At 54.8% G+C, this 14,799-nt stretch overlaps 1 protein-coding gene across 1 annotated transcript; it reads right to left on the bottom strand.

The window, feature by feature from the left end:
- Positions 1-16: 16 nt before the first annotated feature.
- Acap3 (ArfGAP with coiled-coil, ankyrin repeat and PH domains 3) lies at positions 17-14,794 on the bottom strand. Its single transcript, XM_075947002.1, has 24 exons — positions 14,504-14,794; positions 10,816-10,873; positions 10,245-10,364; positions 9,978-10,031; positions 8,855-8,913; positions 8,173-8,356; positions 7,797-7,841; positions 7,616-7,711; positions 7,440-7,514; positions 6,692-6,703; positions 5,785-5,897; positions 5,644-5,695; positions 5,333-5,433; positions 5,149-5,260; positions 4,704-4,912; positions 4,548-4,617; positions 4,344-4,438; positions 4,066-4,268; positions 3,726-3,833; positions 2,323-2,421; positions 2,020-2,240; positions 1,779-1,888; positions 1,590-1,700; positions 17-1,496 (listed from the first exon to the last, which is right to left on the bottom strand). Exons 1-24 carry the CDS (start codon positions 14,548-14,550, stop codon positions 1,349-1,351), a joined length of 2,502 nt encoding a protein of 833 aa, XP_075803117.1. The 5' UTR covers positions 14,551-14,794; the 3' UTR covers positions 17-1,348.
- Positions 14,795-14,799: the final 5 nt, after the last annotated feature.

The following is a 14,799-nucleotide window of genomic DNA, read 5'->3' as shown; positions in this document are numbered from 1 at the left end:
ACGAGCAGGCAGTGGATGCAAGCGGCAGAGGTTTATTAAGTGAGAGTGATCAGAGCAGGAAGGAAGTGGGATCCTGCCAGCCCCGAGGTGGCAGGGTAGGTGGTGGGCAGAGCTCAAGCAGGAGGAAGAAGCCGATTCTGCTCTTTAGGGCCGCAGCCATCAAGCAAGGGAGTCAGAGGCCCTGATCCAGTGCCTACCTTACTGCCCATGGATGCTCCCAGGACAGTATTTGCATAGTGACCTAGCCAAGGGCTCCATAGTATGCAGAAGGGCCCAGCCTCTATCCTGGAACTCCTCCAGAGAAAAGGAAATTGAAGGCATTGGTGGGCCCCCCAAAGAAGGGACCACTGGACTTATCAGAGGCCCAGCCCAAGGACTGAAGCTTGGGGTCGGGGCAGGGGACATCTATGTGGGCCTCTCCAGCCGCAGGAAGAGCTGGGATCAGGATGGTCCTTGAGAGTCCACAGAAAAAAAGACGCAGACAAAGTCAGAATGAGGTCGCTGTAGAAAATCCTCTCAGTCAGTAACAAAGGACATTGGGCACACGGTGGAAAGTGCCAGTTGCTTTAGTTAGGCGTGGGCTCTGGCCCAGGTAAACCAGACAGTGCCTCTGGAGAAGGCAGGGATGGAGTTAGGCCCTCAGGCACCAGGACCCAAGTGGCCAGCCACGTGGCCTTGGGACGCCTGCGTCCAGCCTGGGTGGAAGGCCTGGGCCAAAGTTCCACCTCCCAGCACCGTCAAAGCCCGACCTGGATGCTGGGGTCACTGAGCGAGGTACTCAGGTTGATTCCCTGGGTGGGCTGCCAACTCCTGCCAGAGAAGGTGCTGGTGGCCAGCCACCAGCCCCAGGCTGGAGGGAGGGCTCTGGGGGTATGTAGGAAGGACCTAGCTAGCAGGTCAGTGTTCTGGGGCAGTAAACATAGGGGCACAAGGTGAACTAGGCCCTGAGGGCAGAGGGGTATAAGGTGACATGGACCTCAAGAGTGGTTTGTCCCATGGACAGCCCAGACCCCTGAAGAAAGGACCACCTGAAGACAGAGGTTCCCCAGGTGAGATGAGGGGCAACAGATGATGCAGCACCCCATCCCCCAAAAGTGGGGCTTCAAAAAATTCAGTGCTTGGGTCCCTGTCCTCTGGCTGAGCATTAAAGTTGCCAGAAGGAGGGACGAGCAGGAAAGTGGGGACTCCAGAAATGCCAAGGTACTGGGCTGTAGGGATGGGCCCACAGTTGTCACAGGCAGGGCTGTGGCTAGATGAGGGGCTAGGGTCTTCAGGGACATGCAGGACTTCTGGGCCGGGTAGGCTGGGGTCAAAGTAGGGGTCCCTCAGCTGCCCGGCCTGCCAGGCCCTAGCTTTCCTCCAAGTGGAGGCCAATGAACTCCTGGATGCACCTGCGGTACTGCAGCTCGGTAGGACTGCTTCCTGGCAGGGGGCCTGGCTGGCCAGGGGCTGCCTCAGCTTCTCTCATCTCCTCAGCCATGCGGGCCAGGCGGAGTCTGGGGGTGGGGAACAGTGTGAGGTGACTCTGTCCCCATGTAGTCGGTGTCCCTTTGACAGTGACTACATCCCCAGGACCCTGCCCGACTCACAGTGTGACAATGTCAGCGTTCGCTGCTTGAATTGCAATGGTCAGCGGATCCTGCTGCTCCTGGTCCAGGGCATGCTGGTCAGCCCCCCGCTTCAGGAATAGACAGACCTGGCTGAGGGTAGAGGAGCTTATTGAGAAGGCCCCAAGGCGAGGGGATACTGGTAGCACGAGAGAGACCCATGGAACTCACCCAGTGCGGCCCAAGAGTGTAGCATGGTGCAAGGGTGCCCGGCCAAGGCTGTCTCTTTGGTTCACATCAGCCCCATTTTGCAGAAGGAACTCGCAGACAATCAAGGAACCCTAGGGATCCAGGGAAATCACACTGACCTCCTGCCATGAGCACCCCCAAAACAGGACCAAGCCTGTCTCTTGAACAACAGAATGCACGTGTAGGCATGCAGTCTTGTGTGCAGACGCCCGCCTGTGCTCACCCCTAACACAGCTTGTACCAGTGGCGTCTTGCCCTCATCTGCTGCATCAGCCCAGTTGACTTCAGCTCCGTGGGCCAGTGCTGCAGCCAGTGCAGGGAGATCGCGAGTCCGTGCTGCTTGGTGTGCCAGTAGCCCAGGGTGCAGTTCACGCACATCTGCCAGGCTCCAGGCCTCCGAGTCTCCATCTGCCTCACTGTTGGACTCCTCAGACTCAGCACCCTCTGCGGGAGGGCACAGGATAGGGAGCTGAGGCTCTCAAAGGTGCTAGGATGATGGGCTATATGGAGGCAGGGAGACACCTACCTTCCTCGGTGACACTGTCCACCACAGAACCTGTGCCGAAGGCCAGGACATCTGAACTGCCATCAGAGCTGCCTCCAAGACCACTGTCACTGCTTAGACCTGCAGGACCACAGGAAGGGAATCTTTAGCACTGGGGGGTCCCAGAACACGGGAAGAAAGCTGGAGCCCGACCCACCCTTCAGTGGATTCTCCCCTTCAGGAGCAGGACTAGCCCTTACTAGGGAACACCAGGGGATATTGCCCAGGCTGAAAGGAAAGGAAAGGAAACCAAACAATAGCTCAGAGGGACAGGGGGAGCCCTCTATGTCCAGTACAACCCCGAGTGCCCCCTCCCAACCCTCTAGGCTTTAAGGTCTTCACCCTGAAGTCACAGATTGGGCAGCAAAGGAAGGAGCCTGAGAGCCTGGCTTACAGCCAGTACTACAGCGCCATCTGCTGTCATCATTCAATCTCATTCGTGCAGGAACATAATTGTTCCCTACCTACATTCACATCTGTGTGCATAGACCGACCCCACACTTCACACTATTTTTCCTGAGTCTTACAAACGTACCCAGGCTGACCTTGAACTCACTATGTAGCATAGGATGGCCTTGAATGCATTACAATCCTCCTGCCTCTGCCTGTGCGTGCTAGGGTTATAGGTATAAACCATCATTCCTGGCTTCCACATGGTACTCTTGACAGTTGTGTTCTCAGGCCTAGGTTGGTGGTCAAGATAACTCCAGCCCAATGGTTCTCAACTTTCCTAATGTTGCAATCCTTTAATACAATTCCTCATATTGTAGGGATCCCCAACCATAGAATTATCTTGTTGCTATTTCATAATTGTAATTTTGCTACTGTTATGCATTGTAATGTAAATATCTTATATGCAGGATATCTGATATGCAACCCCAAAAAGGGGTCAAGACCCACAGGTTGCGGGGACTGGAGAGATGGCTCAGTGGTTAAGAGCACTAACTGCTCTTCCAGAGGACCTGAGTTCAATTCCCAGCAACCACATGGTGGCTCACAACCATCTGTAATGAGATCTGGCGCCCTCCTCTGGCATACATGTAGGCAGAGTGTTGTATACATAATAAATAAATAAATCTTAAAAAAAAAAAGACCCACAGGTTGAGAACTGCTCTCTAGACCCTTTGGATATTTTTCCAGTCTTTTTTTTTAATTTATTTATTTATTAAGGATTTCTGCCTCCTCCCCACCACCGCCTCCCATTTCCCTCCCCCTTATTTTTCCAGTCTTAACCCTTCTGTGGCATCACCACCCTGTCCCAGTCTCTTCTTCAGGTTCTTAAGCAGGTATCATCCACATTGTCCACACTCCAGAGGAGCCTCAACTGGGGTGTGGCTCTTGAGGGACACAGAGAACATGGGAAGGGAATCTGTCCCAGCACTCACTGCGTGGACCAGCCCCAGCAGCCCCTGCATCAAAGTAGGAGAAGAGGGAGTCCAGCTCATCTGGGCAGAAGAGGGAGTCTCGGCGGAACTTGCGCTCCACAGTGCCAGCTGCAGGAAACAAGGCACATGTTCAGATGGAGAAACAGAGACCTGGGATGGGAAGGCCTCGGGTTATTTAGAGTCAGTCGGAGCTCTGAGGTGCTCCTATAAAGCCCTGCCTCCAGCCTACCCAACCCCACTGTAATAGAGGGTTGGTGGCTCCCCCCAGGGCTGCATCGAGCCTGTTCCCAAACCTGCCCAAGTACATGAGCTCAGGTGCAGCTGCTGGCAGCCCTCCCACCTGAGGACAAAGCAGCGATGGAGGGCAGGACAGGCTCAAGCCGGACCTTGCGGCGGGTAGTAGGGGCGTGGGGGGAGCTTTGAGGGCGCTGGCACTTCTGTGCCCTCCAGCGTCTTGGGGCTTCTCGGGTTGGTGCAGAGGTCAGCTTCCTCAGAAACTTCTTTTCAACATATTTGTCCTTAATCCATGCCTCTTTGTCCTGTCTGGACCAGAGGTGAACATGAGACAGCATCCATAGGCTGGGGCTCCCATGGCCGAGCTGGCTGTCCCCACCTTACCTGGAACTGCTGGCTGTGGGTTTTCTAATGCCTGGGCCCTCACACTGGGCCTCATAGATCTGGTTCATGGTACTATTTCCAAGCTCACACATCAGCTGTGGGATGCAGTGTATGTGGATGTTAGTCCAAGTTCAAAGACCTAGATCCCACCCCTGCCTCTCTAAGGCTCCAGTGGGCTTCGTCTTCAGGAGCCCTTTCACATACCTTTAGCAGCTCTGGCTCCCAGGAATCCAGTGTCAGGGACCGTACCTTAGAGCAGTGAACACCCAAGCTCCTGGAAAGAAAGGGATAGAGATGGACAGAGGCATGACTATCCAGAACCTCAGTCAGCCCTGTCTAGCCAGAGTCGAGAAGGACTACCTGTGGATGCCGGAGCACTCAATACAGAGCAGCACACCCAGGTTGATGCTGGCCCAGCGAGGGTCTGGCTGGCCACAGTCGCCACACTGGCTGTTGCCAGCCACGCTCTGAACACGCTGTAGCACGCTCTCGCCCTTGACTCCACGTTCCCGAGAGTCCGTGGTGGAATCAATGCTGCTTGTTGACGGTGATGCTGTGCGGTCCAGCCTCTGGTGAATGGTGGGAGGAGCCACTCAGCCCTTCAGGAGCTTGTCTCAACTCCCCAGAAGAACCCCAGTTAAGAAGAGTCAGCATAGACTGGGGCCCCTCAAACACAATTTCTGCATGCGTGTACACGTGCAAACACTGCACATGCACACACTAGCTGCACAGGCATGAACGTAGCCTACAGGACTGTTCTGGGGACACACAGATAGGCACAGGTGGGAGGAGAGAAGCAGCGCACCTCACTATAGCAGCTGTCTGGACTTTCCCGGTAGGCAGAGGCAATGCTGGCCTGCACAGCTTGAACCCAAGCCTGTCTCAGCTTCTCAGAGTCAGCCTGTAGCATACAGCTCCTACAGGGAGGAGCTGGTCAGCCTGGGTAAGCAGGGCTTTCCCCGACCCTTCCCGGGACTGGGCTTCCTCACTTGGTAGGTGACACAACTTCAAAGCAGAACCTCCGCTCAATGTCCTCACACGGCTTCACGGAGCATAGACGCAGGTCGTCAACCACCACAGTCAGCGCATCCTGTCGGCGGTACAAGCTTACTACTCTCATGTCCACCTTCTCCTTTATCTTAGACTCAAGCAGTGTGTTTCTAACTCCCTGCTCCCCTGACCTTTTGCACTTTGGTGCCTGTCTGGGTCCTCAGCCCTGTGCCAACATCCACTAAGGAGCCCAACCCATAGTCTAGATGGGAAGGAGTCTGGCCAAGGGTGGCCCTGTCCCCCAGCACACCTTGAGTTTCTTCTGGTAGACCAGCTGGCTGTTCTGAATGGAGAACCATCGTCTAGGTGAAGAAAAAGGGGAGACAAGCGGTTAGGCAGAGCTAGCTCCATGGCTACTCCACCCTCAGCCCTGCCTGAGAGGGGTCCTTACCGGTTCCACGTCTTGAAGGCATTGCTGGCTCTCTTAAAGAGGTAGCCCTCCATTACCACGCCACTTGGTGCATCCACATCAAACTCCACTTTTGGCTCATCGTAGGAAAAGTCCTAAGGGTAGAGCTGGCCCTCGGGCAGTGCCCATCCTTGAAGGGTCCCACCCCCTCTCAGGCATCCCCCAAAGTAAAGCTAAGGTGAGGCACATGCTTGGGGAACCTCTGCCCGCCACAATTTCCTGACCAAGCAAGGCCCTTTGTCTAAAGACCCTACGGGAAGATCCCTTGTGTTCACAGCTGGTCCTGAGTACTCCGGCCCCCACGACTAGGCTTGCAGAAACAAGCAGGCTATGATCAGGAAGGAAACTGCACTCCCTGTCTACCCCCCACCCCATCCTGAGTGTTTCATGCACTTCGCCAGCTGGGCCTTCTCCAGCTGCCTGACAGAGCTCCATTCAGAAGCCAGAGAGCCTTGGGTGTCCTGTGTGTCCTGCTCTCTGCCAGGCCAGGCCAGCAGAGAGCCTTGGGTGTCTGTGTGTCCTGCTGTCTGCCAGGCCAGGCCAGTAGAGAGCCTTGGGTGTCTGTGTATCCTGTCATCTGACAGGCCAGGCCAGCAGAGAGCCTTGGGTGTCTGTGTGTCCTGCTGTCTACCAGGCCAGGCCAGTAGAGGGAAGAAGGCCTTACCACCTGCTCTCGGCCTGAGCAGGGGAAGGAAGACACACTGCCACCACTCCTGTAGGAGGACTGGCCAGATTCATCTTGCTGGTGCTACCAACTAGCTGGCCTACAGGCTCCTCCCAAAGGGCAGCAGGAGCACTGAGATGGGGAGGTGTACTCAGTGTTAAAAGACCCCAGAAAGAGAGCATCTGAATAGCTCCATGAGTCTATCCCAGAGTGCAACTCTCTTACCTGCAGCAGTGTCTGAGGTCCAAGCAGGAGGGAGGAGAAAAGAGAAGAAAAAGGGAGATCCAGTGAATGATGACGCTGTTCCCCAACACTGCCAGGCTCTTTTATCCCACCTGCAACCAATCTCTGCCCGGGGGTGGGGGGATGATGGATGGGACCACTGTCCAGCAGTTGAGCAAAGGCTCCAGAAGGAACCCATGATTAGTTATAGGGGTACCCACAGCCTCTAAGGCAGTGGTTCTCAATCTGTGGGTCATTACCCCTTTGGAGGTTGTATATCCTGCTTATCAGATATTTACATTACAGTTTACAACAGTAGCAAAATTACAGTTACGAAGTAGCAACAAAATAACTTTGTGGTTGAGAGTGAGCCATAAACACGAGGAAGGTTGAGAACCACTGTTCTAAGGAGTGAAGTTCCAGGTCCCAGCTCTGGCCCTTCCGTACATATATCAGGCTCACTCTATCAGAGAGTCAGCCTGCAGCAGACATCTTTGTCGGGAGGTGCTGGTCAGTCTGGGTAAGCTGGGCTTTCCCCAGCTTAAAGACTGCGCCCCTCCCTCTGCTGCAGACTAAGACAGCAATTGTTAAAGGCCTACTGGGTAATAAATGGACAGTCTTGGGACGAGGGGTGGAGTTGGTGGATGTATCTACTGGAGACCCAGGTCAGAGCTGTGGAGTGGTGATGAGGGAGTAACGCCCTTGACTGACATCCCTGCCTGTTCAGGGAGAGAGGGCTGCAGTGCCTCACCCGTTGCTGAATGGCAGCATGCTTGCGTTCCATCTCACGCTTCTCCACGGCAGAGTCGATCACAAGCTGGTCCAGCTGTGGGGAGGGCATCACAGAAAGGCAGTAGACCCCTTCCCAAGACCTGAACCAGGAGCCCCCCCAAAAGCTCAGACCCCGAGTCACTCGTGTAGGCTCACCTCGGATGCCAGCTTCTTCATATAGGGGTCCAGCTGGTGGAGAAGACTGTATCCCTGCTGGAAGAAACTGTACTGGGCATGCATAAAAGACAGCATCTGTAGGTGAGAGCAGAGCCCAAGTGAGGCCCGGATCCCGTCGTTCAAACCTTGCCCATGGGTACCTCCCCACACACGCACTCACAGAATCTAAGATCTCAAACTTCTTCTTGGCCTGGAGGACGTTGATCTGGCAGAGGAAGAGCAAGCAGACGAGGTGTCAGAGCCCAGAAGCCCATGGTCATCTATCTGGACTGCTTATAGTTCTAAGACCCCCAGGTAGTTTTTAGGTCTCTGTATGTTATTAGCTCCATCTTCCCCTGGGTCCAGTCTTTCCCCTTGTCTGAATATGAGGTCGCATCTGGATGAAACCAAGAATCATCATCCTTGCTCATATCCCTAGAGGTTTCCTGTATAAGGTCAAGGCATTCACCCCCTACTGCTTACCCTGCCTCCAGGCCTTTGCAGGATATCATCCCTACCCACGGGAGAAGATACACCTCTGTTGCCCCACAGCTAACCTGGAGCACGTAGTCCAACGCCAAGTGGCGGAAGCACTTCCGGGTGAGAGTGAGGGCACCTGTGGCCTCCTCTACTTCATGGGGCCGGTGCCTTGGGGCTTGGGCATTCCTCACCAAGGACAACTCCATGTCCTCCCGCACTTTGTCAAACTGCTTCTTTGTCTCTTTGAACTTGCGCACATCCCTAGGTGCCAGCCGATACGGGTGCCAAGAATCAGAGGTCAGAATGAGAGTGAGTGCACAGTAAATTTCAGATATCCTGGGACCCCCCACTGGCTCCTGAGAAGGATCTTTTTTCTTAACTCCCTATCCGGGACTCTGTCTTATTTTTCCCTCCCTCTTCTCCGACCTAGGACCTCCAAACCTTCACAAGTTTACTCTACATCCTGATACAGCCTAGACCCCAAGCTTATCCCCGCCTCCAGACCCATGTGGCAAATGTCAGCCTAGGGTACGAGGATAAACTGCTTCCTCCACCCTGTCCCATCTGCCCCATCTCCTAGCCTTTGCCCCTGTAGGTTGAACCTCCTGTAAGAGGGCAAAGCCCTCTCACAGCCTGAAGCCTTGGCCAAGGACCTGCTGCCCTTCTTATTTTATCCGGAAGATGGAATATGGAAGTCAGCATCCACCATGGCGCTTGGCTATAGGGCTAGGAGTTTGGCTGGTGGCTCTGGTCACTCACTCTTTGACAAAGTTGTGGAGCTGCTGCCGCACCGACCTCTGGGCCTGGTCAAACAGGATCTGGGATGGAGGCAGGGTGGGGGTTATTAGGGTCACTGTTGACTGACAGGATAAAGACAAAGTCCAGTCCCCTACCAGGTGAGAACTGGGATCCCTGCCCATCTCTTTCTGGGCCCCAGTGCCCTCTACAAAGGACACTAGCTACGGAGCTTGTCATGTACCAGGGGGGCCTCTTGGGAGCCAGGGGTAACAGCTGTAGCCACCTGCTCATCTTTCCACCTGGCTCTTCGCCAGTCTGGAGGTCAATATGATGGCAGGCAGGCCTCTAAACTCCACCCTCACCATCTGCATGGGCTACTTCAGGCCCACTGCTATCAGCAAGAAGGACTCAGTCAGAGCAGAGAGTTCCGGTAGGTCCTGGCCTGGGCAAGGTGGTAGCTGACTGCTGGTAACCCTCCATACATACCCCTGACCCACAGGGAGGAGGGATGAGCCAAGCCAGGGGTAGAGAGACAGACTAGCAGCTGCAAGGATGAGCCATCCCAAGCTGGTTTATGTCTGAGCTTTTCCTGGTCTGGCCAAGTAGGAACCCCTGTTTAGTCTGAGACTCTGACTCCCAGGCCATGGTTTACCCCGACTCCACTGAGACTTGGCCTGTTCTTTTTGTCTATTCACATTAGTACTGGGGCTTTATGAGTCTACCAAGCCCTGCCTGGAAGGCAGTGAGGCTGTCACCCAGAAATAAGTTGGACCAGGGCCAGGGGTAAGCTCTGCCCAGCTTTGGAGAGAGAAGAAACTATCAAGGTTTCCTCACCTCAAGACACTGCTGCCCTCAGGTTTGAACTGTGTGCTGCCTCCTCTGCCCCAGGATTTAGTCTAGCCACAGCCAAAGACAGAGCAGTTCCCCTGGAAATATCCCTCACATTGCAGTGACTCATAGACTTGGAGTGGCTACGATTTCCTTAGATTAAACGAGCGGAACATAGCCTTTCTCACTCAGGGCCACCAGTTCAACGCCCTGAGAGCCAGTCAGCTTTGCTCTGGTCTAGGTAGGGTCTTCAGGAAAGGAAGTGAGGTGTGAACTCAGATGGAAGCGGAGACCCCACCTGCCCCTTGGAGCTCACCGTGTGATAGTTGACCATCTCCTGCAGGCTGTCTCCAAACCTCTGCAGGCATTCCTGAAGAAAAGCATGGGGAAGACCACACTGAGGTGAGCAGTGGGGCTGAGGCCATACTAAGCTGTATATGTAGCATCTCCTTCAAGTCCATAAAGACTCCTCCCTGCCCACGGGTTAGGTGTACCGAAGCAGAGTGCAGACACCCAGTGTTCGTGATCCAGACACCCTTTGGGGGGCTTCCTCCCCTCCCCCAGCCCCATCTTGGCCCCTCACCGAAATGACGGTGTCACCCTGGCACTGCAGGGACAGGTCTCGGACGCCGCTCACGAAGAGCCTGTTGGTGGTAACATAAGCCTTGCCAGCTTCGATCATGCCGCTGCACAGTTTGACCAGCTGCAAGTGGTACAGAGTGGGCAGGATGAGGGCTTGAGAGTTTCTCTAAGCTGGTCACTCAGATCGGCCACAAGGCCAGGCCATACAGGATACACTTCCAGCCATGGGCAGCCAAAATTCAGTTCAGGCCCATTAGCATCCAGACATAGCTGCCTGCTGAGCCTCAGCTCTGGACTGAAGAAACCACAGCAGAGCATACAGGGCTAGAGTATGGCCCCACAGGGTCAGAGGGTCAGGCAGCACATAGCCCCTGCCTCCCCAGCTGTGATGCTTGCTCCTTTCCCCCTTCCCTTCCTTATCCTTGGCCCCTACCCCAGTCACACTAGGCACAGCAAGGACAGCAGCTGTATCCCAACCAATAGGCATCTCCAACATAGGCAGATATATAGACTGGGCTTGAAGTGGGCCAATAATGTTGGGCCCTTTATGGACCACCAGGTCTGTCTCTTACCTTGTCCAGTTTAGCTTCGATCTCAACCACATCAGTTTCTACCTCATCAATGGTTGCCCTACAACAAGAATTGGGCAGTTAGGTCAACTGGAGTTTCATCTCCTGTTGCGTCTCCCCAGGGGTTTTGCTGCCAGAAGGGGGCTCCAGGAAACTGAGACTGAGAGGGGCAAGCACCTGCCTGATGGACAGAACTGGGACCCAGGTCCAATACTTTGGAGCTACCCAGAGTCCACCAGACAGGCTGAAGCCACCTAGCCATATCACATGGGCTATCATGTGTCTCTCTCTCTCTCTCTCTCTCTCTCTCTCTCTCTCTCTCTCTCACACACACACACACACACACACACACACATACACACACACACACCCTACAGTAAGCAAGCATAGCTGTGATGTTGGTGCCCATGACAGTCCTCTCTGGGGGGCTCAGAGTTGAACTTGGATACCACTTGGATAGCCAGCCCCTCCTCAACTGAAAAGAGTCTGTCCCCTCACTTCTTTGGCCCAGCTCCAGGCCACTTTGGCCTGCAGCTAAATGACACTAAGGAAGACTGGTTCTGAACCAACAGCTAAAGGACAACTCCTCAAACCAGCAAGGGACAGGCCTTCCATCTCCCTCAACCTCAAGACTCCATCTAGCTCAGTTCAGCCAGCAGGAGAGGTTCTTTAGAACCCATTCCCACCAATCCAGCCTGATAAAAAAAGATATGCCCTGGGGAGGGAGGAGTTAATGGTGACATCACCAGGAGAAGCCAGGGAGAATCCCGGAAGCCAAAGACAGATGGACCAGTCACGTGACCCCCCCCCAAACTCCAACTTGGGAACAGGAAATAAGGAAATAAGGGCAGGCTCCCAGCAGTCCCCACCTCAAACAATCAGCTCAGCTGGTGAGCTATGCCCTTCTGGCCTGTGTGGGAACATAATAGGCCAAGGGTTTAGACAGACCACTGACTTGGGGTGGGCTACCAGAGGGGACATATAGCCATATAGTTTTGCAGCTCCTTACCCCTTTCTGCCCTACTCTCTAGAAGGATAAAGAGAAAGATCTGTTCTAGGGTTTCTCCTGAGTAAAGGGCTTGAGAAACACACAGGACATAATTCAGTGTGGCCTCAATTAGGACCCTCAAAGGGTCTGGGCATCAGCCTCATCCCTTCTTGAGGGATAAGGCACCATGAATCCTAAAGCAGAGAAGAGGCAAGAATAGAGCTGCAGCAGCTGATTAAATCGTTGGCAGCATGCCTCCAAAGGATACCCCATGGCCTGCCCTGCTTAGGGAAAATGCCCTTTAGCTATGAGCCTAACACAGGCCACTACAGGAGGCTCTGGTCCAGAAGGCTGGCTACTATGGGAGTCAGAAGTTCCCAGAACACAGATGTAACTATCTGCATAGGAGAGCACAATTCAGGACACCCCCAAGCAGGCCCGACAGCCCAGACAGCTGCATGGAGAATTGCAGCTGGCCAGGGAGCCAGGAACTGGGAGGAGCTGCACCAGGAGCTGACATATGTACTCCCAGGGACGTGGGAACATGGTGGGCACTTAGCAGAGGCTCAGGGAGCCAGCACTCTGTCCTAGGAGTCTCTCAGCACTCCCTTGCTCAGCCAAGGACCTGAGGCATCCTCCTCCTGCCCTATGCCTGTCTGGCCAGCCAGGGACTTCCTCAGCAGCTTAGAGGTTGGGGAGGAGCCCCCTCACCAAAGCCATGACTCAGCGCTTGAAGCCCCACCCAGGGCAGGGCTTGCAACCAAGGCTGGGCGGCTTCTCTTCCGGGGCTCCCCTGCACCCCCACCCACAGCTTCAGGGACTATGAGACATTCCTAAGGCTGCTGTCATAAGCCCTTATCCTAGGCTAAGAGCCCCAAAACAAAATTCCCACCATTTCCAGGTTAGGGTCTAGGCTTCACCTCACTTCCACATCCTTCTGCCAGGCGCACCCTGCCCTACCTAAAGGTTCTTGGCCAGAAAGATCAAGTTATAACCTTAGTAACACCTTAGAGTAGACAAGGTACTCTTCAAATCCATCAAATCACAGCCCACCCAAAACCACCGAGCCAGGTTTCCATGGCACCAGAACCAAAGTCCAGAAAGTCATCTCCCACAACACCCCCTACACATGCACCAAAAGAAGCGATGTTAAGCCTAGCCAGCTGCCACACCTACTGCAGCCCACAAGTCCAACTGGCTGGCTATAGCAGAGAAACCCCAGAAGTGAATGGATTTCTGCTAAGGCCCAAACCCCTCCACAAGGCAGAGTGGAGCCAGAGCTTCTCAGAAAGGGGTCAGGGGGCTTCAGCTGAGGCCAAGTGCCTAACACTGAGGCCTTGGCCATGCTTCCTATCAGGCCTGGATACAGAATTGTGGGGTATCTGAGTCACTCGATCATTCAGCGATAGAAAATAGGAACGCAGAGATGAAGATTGCTTCAAGTTCCCTGCCTACAGTCAGCGGACACTCTTGGCTAACTAATGCACCAAGGCTCCTGAGGTGTTTCTTGTTGACTCTCTTGCATGGTGGTTTTGAAAAGAGCTGAACTGCATGTACAAATGTGGTCAAGCACATATGTGCAAAGGCACACATACATATTTATACGTAAATATGCATGCATGCACGCATGTAGTAGCACTGGGCACACAGACATGTGTGTTCCATGTACACGGTGAACACATGTGCATGGGCATATGCACCCATGTTAAAACACACACCTGCATGGCAAACATGGTTCGTGAATCCACAGAGAGGTGGCACACGCACATACATGTGTGCACCCTCACCAGGCTATGTGTATGCATCAAGCACACCAACCCCGTGTTGCAGCTCACCTACACATTCATGTGCATGGTCTGGCACCTCCTCAAAGGAGGGGCAGAGTGGCAGAACATGTTCCCCTGTGTATATGCACACACAGAGGTAGGGGACCTCATGAAGGTATACAATTTCAAACGACACACAGGAGGTACTCCATTACTGTTTGCCAAATGTCAACCAATGAAACAGATGTATATCTGTGTGGCCATGTGGTTCACACAGACGTGCACGACTGTATGTCCAGAAACAATAAAAGAAACAAACTCATAAGTGAACAAGGTCCATACCCTCCCACCTAAGCCTGACTTCCTCGTCCCCACAACCCCCACCCCTCCAGGAGCCCGGGTCACTCATACCACCCTTCTTCACTTTCACCAGGGTGTCCATCTCAGGCTCTGATTGCTCCAGCTGGCTGCACCCATACACTGCTCTGGACATATGGGCCAAGACAGAAACCAGGGACAGGCGAAGCAGGGCGCTAGACAATCCTAGCCAGAACTGGACTACAGGGCCCACGGGGAGCTCAGTACTAGTGACATACGAAAGCACAAACACAAAGGAGAGTGGACGGTTCTAGAGGTGGCACTGAACGCAAATGCCCGGTGGTACACGGCTGCCCAAGGCAGTCAGAGCACTCACCCCCCGCGCGGGAGGTGATCAGCACAGACAGGGGCGTCTTTTGTTCCGGTCCCCCGAGGCCGGAGGCGGAGCTGCGCGGCTTGGGGACCGCGACTCCGGCTCCGGCAGGTTTATCCAGGCCAGGTCTTCTGCTCCGTCCAGGTGGACTCGGACCGGTCACGATGCTGGGCATCCCTTCCCCGCCCCCGGCACAAAGGCGGCTCCCCATCCCTGACCGTGCCCTATCCCAGGCCCACAGCACACCTAAAGCGCGGCGAGTCCTTGATGCATTCCTCGAACTCTACCGTCATGGCTGCGGCGAGCGGCGCTCACTGAACCGAGGACCACGACGCGTCGAGCGGCATCCCCGGCCAGTGGACGGTCCGTCGCGCCCGCGCAGCGCTCCGCGCCCGCCCGCCCGCCCGCCTCGGAATGAGGCCGGCGCGCCGCTGCCCCGCCCCGCCTGTCACCGCCGGGGAGCGTCGCCAAAGTCCGCCGCCGTCTGCACCACCCGCTGTCACCTCCAGGGAGCGTCGCTAAATGCGCCGCTGCACCCCGTT

This window comes from Microtus pennsylvanicus, chromosome 13 (assembly GCF_037038515.1).
Source record: "Microtus pennsylvanicus isolate mMicPen1 chromosome 13, mMicPen1.hap1, whole genome shotgun sequence".
NCBI classification, from domain to species: Eukaryota; Metazoa; Chordata; class Mammalia; order Rodentia; family Cricetidae; genus Microtus; species Microtus pennsylvanicus.
Note: the sequence above shows the minus strand (reverse complement) of the source record. Positions and strands in the feature narration are given on the sequence as shown.

Excerpts from the sequence above, each read along its gene's own strand:
- Acap3 (XM_075947002.1), bottom strand. The coding sequence starts at position 14,550 with ATGACGGTAGAGTTCGAGGAATGCATCAAGGACTCGCCGCGCTTTAG. Across the intron at positions 7,515-7,615 it reads TGAAGAAGCTGGCATCCGAG|CTGGACCAGCTTGTGATCGA; the intron begins GTGAGCCTACAC and ends CCCTCCCCACAG. Across the intron at positions 1,889-2,019 it reads TGGTACAAGCTGTGTTAGGG|GGTTCCTTGATTGTCTGCGA; the intron begins GTGAGCACAGGC and ends CTGGATCCCTAG.